The sequence below is a fragment of the Rutidosis leptorrhynchoides genome, chromosome 5 (assembly GCF_046630445.1).
Source record: "Rutidosis leptorrhynchoides isolate AG116_Rl617_1_P2 chromosome 5, CSIRO_AGI_Rlap_v1, whole genome shotgun sequence".
Classification (NCBI taxonomy): Eukaryota; Viridiplantae; Streptophyta; class Magnoliopsida; order Asterales; family Asteraceae; genus Rutidosis; species Rutidosis leptorrhynchoides.
The window spans coordinates 37,766,197-37,783,773 of NC_092337.1; the positions used below are offsets into that span (position 1 = coordinate 37,766,197).

Consider the following 17,577-nt stretch of genomic DNA (forward strand, 5'->3'; position numbering starts at 1 on the left):
TCTAAAGTGATATTATACATACAATTTATTTATTGAAATTGTTTGTTCAGTTCTTGATATTCTGCACTTGTTATTGTTCAAATGTTACACTTAAGCGTGGTAATCTTACTTCGAATTGATTATAAGTTAATCGGCCCATTACTAGGACCTAACAAGCACCATCACATGAATGAGACATAGGGATGAAGCTGCCCATGTTTCCATCATCATCAGTTTTCGAGAAGGTGCTGCATAATGATAAGTAATTATGAAAAAACCGTTATTCAAACATCAGAATATTCAAAACGGATATGACTAGGGTGGGGCGGGGGGCATTGAAGAAGCTCCATTCCCTATTTTTTGTCTTATTCAACTGACAATGTTAACTGTTATACCATGCATTTAGAAGTATTAATGTTCAACACCAACACCCATATCCTGAATAGAATACTCATTGTAGCTCTCAGAAGACAAGTGTCCAAATTGGTCCAAATGGATAGGGTGCCACATGCATCATTCAGTATTTGTCAGTTTCTGGTGAAGAGTGGAAGTAGTTTTTTCGGTTGAAATGGATATTTTTAGAATCAAATTAATAATTTTTAATACAGGGATGATGATAATGATGACAGATTAGGTTTGTTCTTATCATATTGAGTCAGAGAGATAATGGGGAAGAAGTATATAACTTTCCTGTTACAACTGCCTTGTGATAGAGTTTACAGGATCGAACGTACTTCCTTCTCACCCTTCACAGATGGTGATAGCACAATCAGACTGAAATTTTAATATAAATATAAATATAAATATAATATAATTTTGATAATGGAATCAAGTAAATAATAAGGGAGAAGTTTGGATGTCGTTTACTTCCCTCTACTTCGTATAGTAGTCAGGTGCACTGATTTAAAACTCTACCCGCGACTGAACTGATTGAATCATACCAAATTGATATTAACAAAAGGAAATTAAAATAAGAACAAGACCAAAAGACCGTTTATGGTAATTGACCAATTCGTTCCAAGACCGGGCCTTGAATCGATTTTTAGATTCCTTTTACCTGTCTACAGTTCAACTTATACGTAAGTTAGGGAGTAGAGAGTGGCAAAATGGGTGATTTGGGTTACATGTTAGAAATTTTCTGCATGGTTCAAATCAGGTCAGGTTGACCCAAAATACCTTCTGTCAATATTTTGCTATATCAGGGTGTTGCATAATTCGCATGCACCTAAAGAACTCATACTATGTCAATAAAAATTTTTAAAGCAAATTTAGATGATTTTGGAGTCTTTAGTGAGTTTATGTCTTGCAAGTACACTTTGGACTTTGGCCTTTTCAACCCATTTCCTTTGGTACCCATTTTTCATTTCACTAATTACAGAACATTTCCCATATTCAACCCATTCCTCAATGAGCAGAAATTGCCACATCTACTAAGATGTGCATATGCTTTCTAGAGCATCACAGTAGATAAAATCAAATAAGGGATACGACTTCTAAATTATATCACACATATAACTGACAGGTGTTCAGTTTCAACTGTTTTGACCAAGAAAACAGTGAACTAAATCTTCCAACATATATATGAAGCGAGAACCAGGCTGCTGACTGTAAGTTGCCCTTTCCTGTAATATAGGTAGATGTAAATTCAAGACATTTATATAATTTAATTACCAGAAATGAAGGTGGCTATCCGTATCTCAACATGCTCTCAGAAAATAAAGGTACAGCACAAAAATGCATCCAAAAAGTAAAAACCAGAAGGATCATTGTAGATGGATAGGAGCAAGTAACATTTGCAAGATCAATTAATTTCTACACCATATTGCCTTCGGGCGAGCATCTTGTAGTTGTCGCCATTCAGGTGCAACAGAAATTAGTGTATACTGGTCTCAGTGACCATAACTAATTGGCCTTAAATGTCTTCTAATACTATAATATATGTGCTACAACCAGGCTGCTACCAAATGTCACCACATATCTATAGAGCAAGTATCAATTGCAGCATGTTTTTGGAAACAACTAATTTACAACAATATTTAAAAGACTATCAGAGATAGAAATACCTCTCCGTAACTAGTATAACACCAATTCAAAGAAGAGTTCTCAAGGATATCTGGTCTTGCATCAGTTTGTCAAGCTCCTTTTTCAACTCTCTCAAAGTTTCTGAATCAAAATAAAAAAAATTAACAATCATGTAAATCAGTAACTCATTAGCCCATGTCATGTTTTCATAAAGACAATGCAAGACGTTTTTCTATAACATCGATTTTGAGAACCATACGTATTACGGTATCTTCTGTCAAACAAACTACTACGGAAAGACTCACTTGAAAGTTGAAACCCTCTTTCTCATGCCTTGGTAAAATAATTGTCAGGATCGCGGCTGAACAAAGTGACAATATAGATAGCATACTCATTGTTCTCAAGTAGGCTCTTGGAGGATCTGGGCATCTTAAACATTAGTCCAGTCAAAGGGTAGAATTGCCAGAACAAAATTCTTAGGCTGCTGAATTATGAAACTTGTACGCAGTAACAGAAATCATAAGATAAAAACCAAGAAGAATTATCGTTATTACTACATAAGTCGTTAGTGTCTTATAGCTTGACAAGCAATCCCTTTGTGAGTACTTAGGAACAACGTAAGTGAGAGTAATCAAATGATCTGAGGTGACAAGATCATCTGGTGTAACCAAATTGGACAGATCACGAACAACTATATTAGAAATGCAAACGAGTCGCATCAGGTGCAAGTCACAACGATGACAAGATCCATATGAAGTTTATGACTATCACTATATATACACCACATATTATGAATCAAGAAAGTAATTTGTGCTTTAAAAATAAAAAATAAAAAATATATAAACATATTCAAAGTTAGGACATCATTTCAGAAATTAGCTACTATTACGTTGTCATGCTGGATTCTTGAAATAAGTATGCCCACTCTTTGTAGAATTGATTACAACTAGAATTCTATTTATGCTTCATAGGATAAGAACTTTAACAACAATTTTGATACTACAAGTGACCATTAGAAGTTACAACGAAATTATCGACAAGCTGCCTTATAATGTTGAGTATAGTATCGCAAATGAAGTACTCTTGACGTTTTTCCCCAATCACCTCTTGACACTTGTCAGTTTAAACAGAAAAGATTATCACTTACTTGTACTAGTTTGATTAAAACTTCAAAAGGCAATATCAACACAAATAACAAGAGATAGCATCTACCTTAAGATCATCATCTATTTTAGCTACTTGCACATGAATACCATACACAAAACACTTCATTTAAAACACAATCACCCATAAAACTACGAAAGAATATCAATACTTTGTAAGGTACGAATCCACCAAAACACCATCAACAGTCAATGAACTACTAAAACTTTCTCCAAATCCTCAGTTTGACGCCATATCTAATGTGAACATGATCCGATAAAAAGTATTGGCCTACACAATAAATTAATTCAAACACACAATCACATTAATTCAAACACGTAAATTAAGTCAATAACTAAAATAAGATCAAAATTAAGAATATTAAGCTTGAGTAATAGTTTTTTTCTTTCTTTCTTTTTTGACTGTATACCTTAAGTAGCTCATATATCGATTCAATCAGTTTCTAAACGGAATAAATATATATCAGGTAAAAGATTTTGCAAAAAAGATCAGCATTTAAAATATTAATATTAATATATAGGAAGTCATTGATCAATTCAATCGGTTTTCATAAGAAATGCAGAGATTAACTCAATTTTTTCACAGAATAATTAAATTCCAGATATCAACCTTATGCAAGTTTTATATATTATTTCAATTACATTACAATCAGTTTCAAAAATATCACAAAATGATTCAAAATTCAATAAAAATAACCGATTGCTAAAAGAGAATCTAGGGTTCCGCCACCAACATTTGAGATATTAAACTGCAAAATTACACAAAATCGAAACAAATAGCAAATTAAACTGAATATGAAGTGATTACATTGATTGATGTGCCCTGTATTCTGGTGTGGAGTGTCTGCACTAATTTTGTGAGGTAAAAATCTAAAAAAACTAGCACGGGTAAATATAGTAACTTGATACATATTATAAGGGGGTCAAGTGTAACTTTTCTTCCTAACTATAAAAAGTTCTAGTTTCTGCAGTTCACAAATCAGATCGAAAAAAGAATCACTTTTACTACGCGATTTCAATCACCGACCGACTGTTTTATCACCCTTCTTCACTATTCTCCGGATAATTAGGGTTTCAATTTCACAATTTCATACAAATACACAGCTAATTAAACACAGATTTCAACACATTAGTGACCTAACAAAGTGATAAATGAAGCTATTGCATTTAGCATTCGTGATTGCTTTGGCGTCTGGATTTGCAGCTATACTCATTTACATCACCGGCGTGTCTAACCTAAGTATGATTTATTATATTCATTTATTCTAATCTGATCTTTAACTTAATTTAGCTTTGTTTATTTTAACTTGATGATGTAATTTATATGTGTGAGTAGACGGAACATTTAACATTTCAGAGGAAGAAATCGAAGCGTTGCAGTCGTTGCAAACTGATTTTCAGAAGTGTGTGGTGAGCATTCAACTATAAATATATAGCGTTTTCTACCTAATTTAAATACTTCCTTAGTATAGTGGAGCTTATAGTTTATTTGTTGTACAGAACTAGGGCCTTAAGTTAGATGATTTAGCTCTATTTGTCAATCTATATATGTTAATTTTAGCAAATTAAAAGCTTAATAGCCTGCATAAACTGTCATTATGCTAGGATAAACATAGATTGATGTAACTGAGTAATCATTCTTGAGGAAGTTCGGTTTGTCACATATAAATCGTTAGATAAAAGTACTCTATTCTTTTTTGTGATCTGATGTGCTTACACTATCTGAACTCTTTCAGAGTGCCAATGGATTAGGGCTGCAAGCATTTGGTGGCAGAGACTATTGCCAAGTTACACTGCAGTTTCCTAGCGATACGATTCCTAAATGGGTAGCCTTTTCATATCATGGAATGTTTGTAATCTAACTTATAAGGATTACTAGGTGCTCGGATATACTAGTGGCTATTGCTTTTTTGTTGGAAAAATGTATAAATAGTTTTAATCTTTTATCTTGCCTTTCTAATCAATACTGAACCGTGTTTTCTATTTTGAACAGAAAGATCCCAAAACTGGAAACCTAGAGGGCTTATCTTTTGAGTTTAATCTATGTGAAGCAGTTGCCACATGGGAGCAGGTTAACATCTGATTTGTAACTAATGTTATAGTTGTTTTCTTAAATATGAAGACTTTTTAGACAAATTATCCCATACTAAAAGATTCCAGGCAAGACGCCACCTTGCGTGATAGCATAAAGTGGAGTACTTGACACCCTGATTTGTCTGCTCATAAGGCTTATTATATAAATTGAATTTATAGTTAACTCAGGCTTTTTTTTCTCACGTGTACCTAGTTTCTAACAAACATGGAGGCTTTCTATGCTAAACCCTAAATAGATTGGAGAATTTGGGTTGGAATTTACTTTTGAGCTGTTAAGTATTGCATAAAGAAGTTTGCTGAACACTTGATCATTCACTGTTTAGAAATTAGAATCGCCTTGTATCTCAAAAGTTGATCTGTCCAGGTTCGGAACAGTACCACCATTCTCACTAAGGAATTCGTTGATGCTTTACCTGATGGATGGAAAGATTATGCATGGAAGAGGATTAATAAAGGAATACTTCTGTAAGTTTCAAAACCCTTAATTATTGAAAGTGCATCTGAAAGTACCATTAACACATATTTCAAGTCTGTACAACATGTGTTTTGGTTTTACTTCTGTTTGGTACCTCACTTTTGTGTTCCTGTTGCAGTAACAACTGTGCAAATAAAACTCTCTGCATGGAGAAACTTTCTTTGGTTCTACCTGAAACTCCACCTTACGTTCCGCGTCAGTTTGGCCGCTGTGCAGTTATTGGCAACTCAGGAGATCTGTTAAAAACAAAGTTCGGTAAGGAAATTGATGATTATGAGGTGGTTTTAAGAGAAAATGGTGCGCCGATCCAGGTTTGTATTCATTGCATGTGATTTTCTGCATGTAGTTAAAGGTAGTAACTCTCTTTGCCTTTCTCTTACTGCAATGTAGAATTACACAGATCATGTGGGTTCAAAAAGTACATTTCGCCTACTAAATAGAGGTTCTGCCAAAGCGTTGGATAAAGTTGCTGAGTTATATGGTATTTTGTTCTGTTAACTCTAAATCTATGAACCCGTGATTGTTTTGATCTAAGTGTACTAAAGTGTGAACATTTTACAGAAACTGGAAAAGAGGTACTGCTCGTCAAAACTACAATCCATGACATCATGAGCAAAATGATTCGGGTGAGCCTATAATAAGACACATCTGCTTTTTTTTTCTTTTTTTTTCTTTAATTTATTTATGTTTTTTTGTCCATTTTACCCTTGATATGCCTGATTATTGAGTGGTGAATTTGTGTTGTAGGAAGTTCCAATTCTCAATCCTGTATATCTCATGGTAGGTGCATCTTTCGGTTCAGCAGCAAAGGGAACTGGCCTCAAGGCTCTTGAATTTGCTCTGTCAGTTTGTGATACAGTTGACATGTATGGATTTACTGTGGATCCAGGCTATAAAGAATGGTATTCGAGCTTATCTGAATCTCCTTTTCTTTAGGCAGTGATTGTTATTAGTAAGAAAATATGGGTTACCGATATAGGTGGCGTTATTGACTGATCTGGTTGATTGTTTTGGGGCAAAAGTATGTCACATTAATATAGATAATCATTCACAAAAGGGTTAGTTTTTTTGCTGGTGAAGACAACCGGACACCTCATTATCCATATATATAAATTTACAAATATTTAGTTTATTGAATATAATGACAAATTTTATACTATTACAACCAGTCATATATTTATGAATAATAAAGTGATATAGGAGGTCGTATGTGTTTGTGTACATTTTCCAATGAATTTACCACGTTGTACTAATTTGTTCTGGGTCAGATTGGCTACCTTTAGATAGCCATAGCCTGTCATCTTGGGACGACCTTAACCAATATATTCACATCATTTGGTAAATTTGATGTAAATAAATATAATATATGTATCTGGAAAATGATTTTGATTGTTGTTTTCAGGACACGATACTTCTCAGAGTCTCGACAAGGCCACACTCCATTGCAGGGTAGGGCTTACTACCAGATGATGGAGTGTTTGGGAGTAAGTTCATTCATGCCACCCACTTCTTGTTTAATTTTATATCATTATTAGAGGTTTATAGTTGTTATTACTTCAAATTCACTATTTTCTGGAGTTTCTACATTTTCATAACTAATTTATTATTCATTTTCGAAGCTTATTAAAATTCATTCTCCAATGCGAGCTGACCCAAACCGTGTTGTAAAATGGGTACCAAGCCACCGTACTATCACTGCTGCTAGACTTGCCTCTGAGAAAATTCTCAGGTATGTAGCTTCCGCTACATGTAATACTCTTCACTATTTGTTTAACATTCAGTTGGTCACAAATTTGCATTATTAAATTTCAAAATGCAACAAAAAATTTTATCTGATCCAAAATGTGATGTTTAACGGTTGTTCATTATTGTAATAGGTGGGTTGCAGCAGGGTCCGATGACCCTCTGGCATCTTGCTCCATCATCAAGAAGAAACTTCACAAAAGCCAATATCCCGGCCTTAGGAAGGCTGCTGTAGATCATCAAAAATATGTAAAAGAAACAACGATGTATCCTTTGGAGCATAGTGTAGGACATAGTCAACTTTGTACCGTGTCTAACAGCTGAAGTAACACCTACCAAATACATCATCACCTATGTGAACAAAAATTGCAAGATCGGATCACGATACCATTTTTCAAGTTGTATGAGCATCTGATATGGTTGACCATATACCAATCTTTAGTACTGTAAGTCATCACATTGTATCATACTTGTTTGTTAGTTACAAATCTCAGATATAAATTGTAACCAGTGTCACTATTTTGCAGATTGATGTTTCGAACAGGCACAGAAAGCAATTTCAACTTCAGTATAACACATGTATACTATAATATATTGATTATCAATTTATATTTATTCCGAGGAATTCGAGATCTTTAAGGGAGAGCATGAATATCGGGTCACACTTTTTGTAACATTGTTTATGTTTTAGCTTGGTTATAGGTTTTAAGCATCATTTGTTTGATTAGTTTTAGCTTGGTTATAGGTTTTAAGCATCACTTGCTTGATTTACTTCCAAACCATTTGCCTTGCAGAAAGAAAAAAGTATTAACACATTACGCATTGTAGTATTTTATTGTCCACCAAATTGTCCAAACTGATGCATATCTATATTTCGCCGAAGTGTGAGTGGTACTGTGAAGTAAAATATAAATAAAAAGGAGGAAAGAGGTTATTTGCCACGCAACCACAAATATGTATCTAGCATAAAAAACGATATCGGATGGATGTTAAATACCTAAAAAGTACCCAATTTGCAAAGAGTATACAAACAAAGATTATAGAGACCATTGAACATCAATAAAACCTTTTAACCATCTATTCCTTCCGTCCCGGTTCAATTGTCCTATTTTGACTTTAGAGGTTTTTTCTTTTCAACTTCGACTTTAAATTACTTTTTGTGTGTTATATAATACAGAACTTAATGATCATTGTACCAATAAAAATATATTCAAAATCCAATCCATCGATATATATTCAAAAACTGGGACGGAGGGAGTAGATGACAAGCGCAACAGACCTGGATGAGGTAAGCGCTTCTCAACCGTTACTCCGTTAGAGTTTTAAGTGGAGAAGACTACAAAACTTGCGATGGTCTTGCATAGTTTTTGTCTTCACACATATAGGTAATGCATATACTTACAAGGTAACATACCCTCATCAAATTCCAGGGTCTTGAGAGCCCAAATATAAACTATGTCTTACTCCATTCTCTGAACTAGAATAAGCGTATAGTAAATAATACAATCTATTCCGAAATGCCTTAAAAAAAACTATTCTGAAATTACTGAGTTATAAGTTCCAAAAATGTCCAACCATTACACTATAACCAGAATCACGAATAAACAAAGACAAAAATGTAAGATAAAGATGTAATGAAAGTAAAATTGTATTAGTCCAATAATAAGACAAGAGGATTTACTCATACAACACAACTGAAAGGCCTGATAATAGGAATTCTCATATAACAATCAAGTAGGCTAAACCTCCGAACTCGTGCTATTGCATCGACTATTTGACATGGATCTATCAAACATGGCAATTTAAAAAATGGACTAGTTTCTTATGCCTTTTAAGCTCCCAATAGTCATTTTGACTTGCGCATCCATAGACCTCAGTCATGAGCTAAATTTTTGGAACAAAAAGTTGACGAACAAACAGATTCCATAACTCTTCTTAACCACAAACAGATTCCATAACTCTTCTTAAACATTAAAGAGGTTAGATTGAAACAGTAGCTAGTTCTTTAAGAAAATATCAACATATTAATCGATGATCTAATTACACCATTAACATCAATACACACATTAAACTGCAAAATCTACTAATAACTCTTTTCTAAACCATTCATTCTCAGAAGTTTAACAAGTTATTTCCATCCTTCTCTTAAACAATGTCAGCTACACTCTTTGAAGTCAAAAAGTACACTATAAATAAAGATTAAACGTAAACAAAAACATTTTACAATAACTAAACAAACTACACTATCAAAAGTACAACAAAAACAAAAGGGCTCAAACCAGTTTTTAGACCTTCTTCAGTCTCTGCAATTAACATGTCATCCACATTCATTACGAAAACCCTTTACCGAGCTTCTGAATAGAACAGAACATTTTTCGCCTGGAACCAACTGCATTTATTCCCATATCTTTAAGATCCTCTAATGTTAATAAAGGTAAAACCTCATCATCAACTTCATGTATCTCGAAAACAGGTGCATACCTTCCTAACCCTAATTGATTCAACCAAACCCTAACACCATTCCTTTCAATATCATTTTCATCATCATCATCATTACTATTATTCCAATTTCTTGCATTTGTATCAGATGGCCCATCTGAAACCCTAACCCTAGTTTCTTTCCCTCTACTCCCACCTTCAAAATTCAAATCCTTTTCGTTATCCATCGAAAAATTCAAACTTTGATCATCATCATCATCATCATCATCAAAATTATCATTATCCTCATCATTATTATCATAATTATAATCATAAGCATCTTTAAACCTCCCATCTCCTTCATTCATCTTCACACCCCAATTTGACCTAATTCGTTTCGTACCCGAAAACCCCCTTTTCGATTTCGAAAAATCCCTAGCTTTCCAACTCCCACCCAAACCATTATTATTACAATTACCTCCATTATTTGAATTTTGATGGTTGTCAATTCCAACACCTTGAAACTCACCGGAAATTTCTCCGGCGCCGGTAAGGTTAACGAGCGGTCGAGTTTTCGAAGATTTGGAATCTTTGGTAGGAAATTTCCATTGATGTTGTTTGTTTCTACGATGATTTTCGTATGTGTGTTGATCTCCGATATCTCCTAATCGAACGCTAGGCCTACGCTGTCGTTTTGGTGGTGGTGGTGCCGCGGGTGCCACTGCCGCGGGTTCCGGTGGAGGAGCGGCCGGTGGACCACCGATGCCGGAGTTGATTTGAGCATCTACAGATGGCTGTAGCTCAGCCATTTTTTTTTATAAAAAAAAAATGTTGTACTACGTAGTAAGCAAGGGAAGTGACTGTGTGTATACGTATATATCTGGCTGTATCTATAGGTCGATTTATATATGGATATAGATGACACGTTTGTGTTAAAATGACAAGATGGTGGTATCTTGCATAAACTACACACTAACCCCTTCAACTTTCTTTTATTTCTGTTTTATTCCCAAAACGTTTATAAAGTTTTAATGACAGCCCTTACTTAATATTATTATTAACGTGCATAAAAATATTACACTTTTATAACGATCACTTCAAAGTTAAGTGACATATAACCACTATACATAATAAATTTACATGCATGTTAACGACAACTTTATATATTTCGTTATAAAAGTTCTACTTTTATTGATTCTTCTAAAATTTAAACCATAGTACCATAACATTATGATTGTACCATAGTACATATTTCGTTATTATGATTGTACTGTACACATGTTTGGACCGAATAATGTACCAAAGAAATGTAAATATATACTGAGTAGGGGCAGACGTGACACCAATGAAATACGTGATGTAATGAAAATTTTTTGAGTTTTTAACTAGTGAAATTAATGAATAGTGTAAAGTTTTTTGTGGGACATCATTGAAATAAGTCATCAAGTAAAAATATTTTTTTATTTTTTAACTAGTGACACGAGTAGGTACCATTTTTCGATCCGCCAGTAACATTAAAAATGGATATTACTGAGACACTTTATAAGGCAAAGCAAATAATCTGCTCAAAAGGCCATAGTTCTACACTTCTACTGTCTTCTGCAAGTTGTGTCTTAATCGTCATGATGGACATAATCACCGTACCACTTCTATCATAAATTTCAAGCAATTATTGATTTCATATTCTAATGGTTGTATAATACTTGATATTTGAACGATAAAAGAAAATAACCATGATTCTCTAACCAAGCAAAATAACAAAAAATAAAAAATCAAATAACAAAATACCCAAAAGTACTGAACACATACATATACAACGACAAACCTCAACCCATTCCCAACAAAGCCTTACACAATCCTTACAAAGTAATGTTAAAAACTACATAAAGATTACACGAAATGACCGAGAAAAGGAATAAGAAAACTAATTACTTATTCTCCAAAACCATGCCGGGTTTACCAAACATGGGGTTGGAGTGAGGAACGCATCGAAGTCACAACTTTACAAACGTGAACTCACAGCATGTTGCAGTTGCATTTGTACAATGACTCATGACCAAGATCAGTGACAACTCAGCAAGTACATATATGACAAAGCAGTACATGTGGGCCCCCTTTACGGGAGTCTTAGCTTTATCAGACCCGATAAGCGGTATCTAGTAAACCTTCGGTCTGCCTTCGTCACGTAGTGTCTTCTTGGGTTCAGCAGGAAAGTATTTTATGCCTACTAGGTCACCAACTGTACTAATAACCTGAAAAGGCCACTTTGTTACTTACGGTAAAGAGTGAGAGCACCTACTTGTAACAATAAATTTCAAGTTCTCTAACCATGGTTCTTAAAGGAACAACTTTAAAGTACTGTAAGTACATATGGAAAAATAGGCGGGTTGAGTAGCAGGTCAAAACGGGTAACCTTCGATAAAGGCTGGATCTAAGTTGACATACTCTTTTGGTCAATTTTTATAATCTCTAAACCACTTTGAGCAACTTTGGTCGTTCAATCCATTTCAAGTAGTTTGTTATATTAAGAAACTTTTATGTTTTAATACCTGATAAGGATATAATATGGTCTGAAGTAAATGGGTCGAAATTGCAACCTCTAACCACCGCAACCAGATTGTGTTACAAGAAGAAAGATCAAGTAAATTCATTATGAAAAGGTAAGGTTGTTACCTCTAAGGCCTTCACCAAGTCGTCTCGTGTATGAGCAGCAGATATACATAAACGTGCTCTAGCTAACAGTAGAGGGGTGACTGGGAAAGCTACGTTGACAACCGCTACCTTTTTTCATAAAATTATAAATTAGTAAAATCTACAACTCTATAAGGACCTTAAAGGTTAAAAGATGTCCAAATTTTGACCCGTATGGTTATATAATGGGTTGATTTAGGTCATTCGTTATATCTCAAATGGGTCAAATTGGGTGGATAGAATAAAAAAACACTAAAGAAACCAGTCAAATAGATACAAGTGGTTGAAAATAGCCCGAAGTCTCTTAACATAATTTACTATATCATATTTACACCTAGCTAGTTACAAATAGGACAAACTTTGAACAAGTAAAAGGTAAAAAGGTAAAAGGTATAAGGTTTTCCCTGTTCGGCTACCTGGGAGGGCGAGTAATCCGACCACATACTAAGATGTACGCAGCCCAGTAGGATTACTCCTTGGCTGTTGGCAACCCTTCCCTGACCACCACAAAATATTCGTCCTAGACAGGATTCGAACCTGAGACCTCTTAAGAAACTCAGAGCCCCAACCACTGGGCTCTCTTGTGATGGTTACAAACTTTGAACAAGTGTTCCAGGAAAAGCGATCAGCCCCTTTCAACCAGTTTGAAGATTACCCATATTGACCCAAACACCTTAACCAACTGCATGACCCACCCATTTTAACACCTCCAGTTAAAGAACCAGAATGTAGGGAGGGATGCTGTTCCAAAAAAAAAAAAAAAAAAAAAAAAAAAGGTAGGGAGGGATCACACATACATTTCGTTTGAAACACTCCCTTGAAAAGGCAGGAATTTTTGCAGGATTATAAAGCATTATCGGCATCACGGGCGAATCATTATCCCCTAAAACCTCAAAGCCCGATTTCTTCAGCTCGGACCTAAAATAGTTGCTGTTCTCACGAATTTGAGCAAGCTTCCAAGCACCTATATTTAAACAAATAAAATAATAGTAAAAAATCAGCTAATGCTGAAAGATCAATTATTTTAGATGCGACATATGTACCTCGACTAGAGCCATCCTTGCCAAGAATAACGTTTATAGTCGATATAATTTGTTGAGCAGCAGGAGGTGATAACGATGTGCCGTATATATGTGCAGGACAATTATATTTTAAATACTGAATAAGTTCCTGAAATGCAAAATAGAAATATTAGAATATCTCTCACTCATTATTTCATCTGGGACGATCTAACTCATTTATTGATGCTGACTATGAAAAGAAAGCCAATCATATTAATAAATGGAAAATATTGTGTTAAAAAACAAACCTTTGATCCTGCTATATAACCACCACATGATCCAAATGATTTTGAGAAAGTACCCATCATTATATCTACATCGCTAGTATCCACACCTAAAAGCTCACAGACACCTCTTCCTGTTTTCCCAATTACTCCGATACTGTGAGCCTCATCCAAATACACATATGCCTGTTACTTACAGAATAAAAAAAATAAAGATGGTTCACCAAAAAAATATTCATATTCAAGAGAAATGACTGCCTACATAACAAAAGAGATGGAAACTTTTTTTTTTTTTAACGGCGGTTAGGAGTCACTGACGGGGTCCAAACACGTGAAATTCTAGACTTTGACATGCATACATGAGAAGTAAAAGGTACTCTTACTTCAGTTGATATTTGGTATAGGCAGTTATCATCATATTATATGATTTCGTTATTCAGATAACAGATATATCTATATCAATTTCATAGAATGACGGTAGTAAAAAAAAGATACTCCCTCCGTCCCATATTAATTGACCCCAAACAAAAAAGACACAATTTTAGAAATGTCATTATTTCACTGTACTTTTTTTTTTTACTTTACGGTTTTACCCCTTACTTTTTACCTATTCTTTTGTCTTACATGCATAAAGTAAATGTATAAATGAACTTTACCTTACTTCTCTTTTCAACTTATAGAATTGCATAATTAATTTGGAACATTCAAAAAAGGAATACTGAACAATTAGATAGGGACGTAGTGATTATATTGTTACCAAAAATAGAAATTATATGCATCACCTTGTATTTTTTACAGATAGCAACAATTTCAGGAAGCTTGCAAATTTCCCCTTCCATGCTGTATATCCCCTCCACAACAACAATAATTTTCTTCCAAGCTTTACGAGTTCTTCGTTGTCCACCAACAACACATCTTCTCAATACTTTCTCCAACGATGATGGCGCTACAAACAAACTACAACGGTAAACGAAGGATCAAAATGATTTTTGACAACCAAATAGCAATACACACTTACTGTTATGTTGAAATACTTCAACCGTAGCACCCGATCCCCGAGCACCATTAACAATAGAATTATGGTTCAAAGTATCACTAATTATTAACCCTCCCTGTTTCAATTTACACAACGAATCAGAAACGTAAACATCTAATTTTTACCGGAGTATTATTATTATTCATTAAATAGCGTTATACGCACTTTTCCAATTAAGACAGGAAGGATAGCAGAGTTAGTGACATAACCCATGCCAGTAACTATGGCAGCAGGTTTACCAACAAAATCAGCAACCACCTGCTCCAATTCAGTATGCAGTTTGGTCGTGCCTGAACGCATCAAAATAAAGAACGTTATAATGCTAACAGATCATGTACGTGATTCAATTACGACACAAGTATGAAACCGTAAAACTACCTCCATCAACACGAGTACTGCAAGTGCTTGCAGAGTATGTGTTCATAGATTGAATAACCCGGGGAGTGCAGTACTCATCTGTAGCAGCAAATCCAAGATAGTTGTACGACGCCAAGTTAATACATCGATTTACGTTGGTAGTTCGCCTGCCAAAATTATAAATATGTGAGTTTATAATGAATGTTTAGGTTTCAATATTTACTCAATAAACTGACAATTCCATGCATGTCCTAGCATTGGAAGCATTATAATTTATAATTATTATTCAGAAACAAACTTTGTATTCATATGACCTGAGTGTCTTATTATTATCAATGGAAACACGCTCCACCACATCAATCCAAGCATCAGGGGGGCTCGATATAGGTCGTCCAAAACAATCCTGCATGTACATGCATTTTTAAAACAAAAAAAAAAAAAAAAAATGTATCTGCAATGTTGAAAAAACACTAATTGGATCTGTAAATTGGGGATAAATTAGGGATTAATTGAATGTTATTAAGTTCGACATTTTGAGCTGTTAATCCCTGCTGATTAATCCTCGATTTACAGTGACCAATTAATCCCGATTAATCATGTAAAGCACTTTTAAAGCGCTCTATTTTAACGACGGAATTTAAGCGCTCATTTACTTTAGTATTTATATTTATATTTATATTTATTTACCTGAACACGAAGATATAGACGGCGATTGTAGAAATCTTCCAGCCCTAGACAGATCGGTGCATAGCCCTAATAATACACACCAACATAATCATCATCCTTATATAATAACATCATTACTAATTGATTTGTTGATTAGATAATTAATAATAATTAACAATTAATACATAATACATAATATAATATGTTGTATATGAGAATGAAATGTTAAGATTAGATCATATTTTTTTTTTTTTTTTTTTTTTTTTTTTTTGTAAAGCAAGGCAAAATTATATTACTTGAAGAATACAATACACAATGGCAACCAACTAGGAAGCCAAAATAAAAGTACAAATCTCGACATGGGTTGCGAAGGGAGCAAACCCGACTAAAAACTACATACAATAAGCTAATTCAATTTTAAATATACACTAGGATCGTTAAGCCACGTGAGCCAATCTAACTTCTTTCTCCTGGATCGATGTGATATCCAATCAAAGGACTTTACTTGGATTTCATTGAAGACAACCGGAACTTAATTAGATAATAGTAATATATAAATTAACATTTAATTTTAAAATACTTAATTATTATGATTTTAAAGTGAACAAATTACAAATTACTACCTTTTACCTTTAGAATTAGAATTTAAAATGAAATTTAAGCTAAATATGTAAATACATGAATACTGATAATATGTATTGATTGTATTTTTTAATTAGATACTATAGAGTAAAATTTTACTTTCTTAATCACTTCTTATCTTATGACACAGTTAAATTCTTAATTTACATTACACTCCGTAAGTATATTACTCCTTAATATAATTAGTAAAGTATAAGTATATTACTGTATTGAGGAGTATATTATTATTATATTAGTATTGATTAAACAAAATAATAGTAACTATTTTTAAAAATAATAATAATAATAATTAATAATATAATAATGATACGGAGTAATAATAGATTAAATTAAATACGGAATATATAATACAAGTAACAAAAGAGAAATGTGTAGTATGTATGCATATACAAAGAGGAATATGTGTGTATGATGAACCTGAAGATTATTATTATCTTTACACCAATCAAATATACAACGGAAAAAATCACGTAATTGACCAAAAGCGAATAGCAATCCATAACTGAAGAAGGTTGTTAAGGCGGTTGCATACGGAATTGTGATCATGTTTCATTAAATATATATGTTTTGTATGTAATGTATGGTGGCCGTGAATGACGGAAGTTGATCGGAAATGAAACGCCGGCGAATGGAGAGATAAAGGGAAAATGGTGATTTGACTGGAAGAAGTGGTACCTCACCCAGTGCTGCTGCTTCCAACTGATGGAACTTTTGAAGTTTTTATAAGGTTTTTCATATATTTGATTTATGACAAAATTGCCCAAATCATCCCTGTATTTTAATCATTTTGCTCATTTCATCCCTATATTACAAAAGCTGCATTTTTCATCCTTAAATTTATAACTAGTTGTGGAGCCCTTGCTTCGCGCCCGGGGCTCCGTTTTGAATGCGAGTTAAAAAAAAAGTCTTGATCTATTTTGTAAAAAATAATTTTTTTCGACATCTAACATTGAAGGGTTGTTCCTTTTGTGAAAGTTGCTTCTTTTAGCGTTAAAGTTAGTTGATC

The 17,577-nt window shown here is 33.8% G+C and overlaps 4 protein-coding genes across 4 annotated transcripts; 1 reads left to right on the forward strand and 3 right to left on the reverse strand.

Moving 5' to 3' along the window:
• Positions 1-148: 148 nt before the first annotated feature.
• On the reverse strand, positions 149-2,720 carry LOC139848533 (V-type proton ATPase subunit C-like). The gene is made up of 6 exons (XM_071838260.1): positions 2,608-2,720; positions 2,307-2,430; positions 1,542-1,601; positions 1,356-1,429; positions 700-753; positions 149-227 (listed from the first exon to the last, which is right to left on the reverse strand). Exons 1-6 carry the CDS (start codon positions 2,718-2,720, stop codon positions 149-151), a joined length of 504 nt encoding a protein of 167 aa, XP_071694361.1.
• A 1,443-nt stretch (positions 2,721-4,163) lies between these two features.
• LOC139847562 (sialyltransferase-like protein 2) lies at positions 4,164-8,188 on the forward strand. The gene is made up of 13 exons (XM_071837248.1): positions 4,164-4,404; positions 4,501-4,574; positions 4,901-4,990; positions 5,158-5,235; positions 5,623-5,723; positions 5,852-6,044; positions 6,124-6,214; positions 6,295-6,359; positions 6,481-6,635; positions 7,136-7,217; positions 7,353-7,462; positions 7,611-7,922; positions 8,004-8,188. Exons 1-12 carry the CDS (start codon positions 4,317-4,319, stop codon positions 7,798-7,800), a joined length of 1,317 nt encoding a protein of 438 aa, XP_071693349.1. The 5' UTR covers positions 4,164-4,316; the 3' UTR covers positions 7,801-7,922; positions 8,004-8,188.
• A 923-nt stretch (positions 8,189-9,111) lies between these two features.
• On the reverse strand, positions 9,112-10,727 carry LOC139847890 (uncharacterized). Its single transcript, XM_071837621.1, has one exon. The coding sequence runs from the start codon at positions 10,701-10,703 to the stop codon at positions 9,807-9,809; it is 897 nt and encodes a 298-aa protein (XP_071693722.1). The 5' UTR covers positions 10,704-10,727; the 3' UTR covers positions 9,112-9,806.
• Positions 10,728-11,687: 960 nt separating this feature from the next.
• On the reverse strand, positions 11,688-17,117 carry LOC139847450 (long chain base biosynthesis protein 2a-like). The gene is made up of 12 exons (XM_071837121.1): positions 16,989-17,117; positions 15,951-16,016; positions 15,578-15,666; positions 15,285-15,430; positions 15,072-15,196; positions 14,889-14,982; positions 14,653-14,816; positions 13,895-14,056; positions 13,629-13,755; positions 13,383-13,549; positions 12,568-12,675; positions 11,688-12,146 (listed from the first exon to the last, which is right to left on the reverse strand). The coding sequence occupies exons 1-12, from the start codon at positions 17,115-17,117 to the stop codon at positions 12,051-12,053; spliced, it is 1,473 nt and encodes a 490-aa protein (XP_071693222.1). The 3' UTR covers positions 11,688-12,050.
• Between the last annotated feature and the right edge of the window lie 460 nt (positions 17,118-17,577).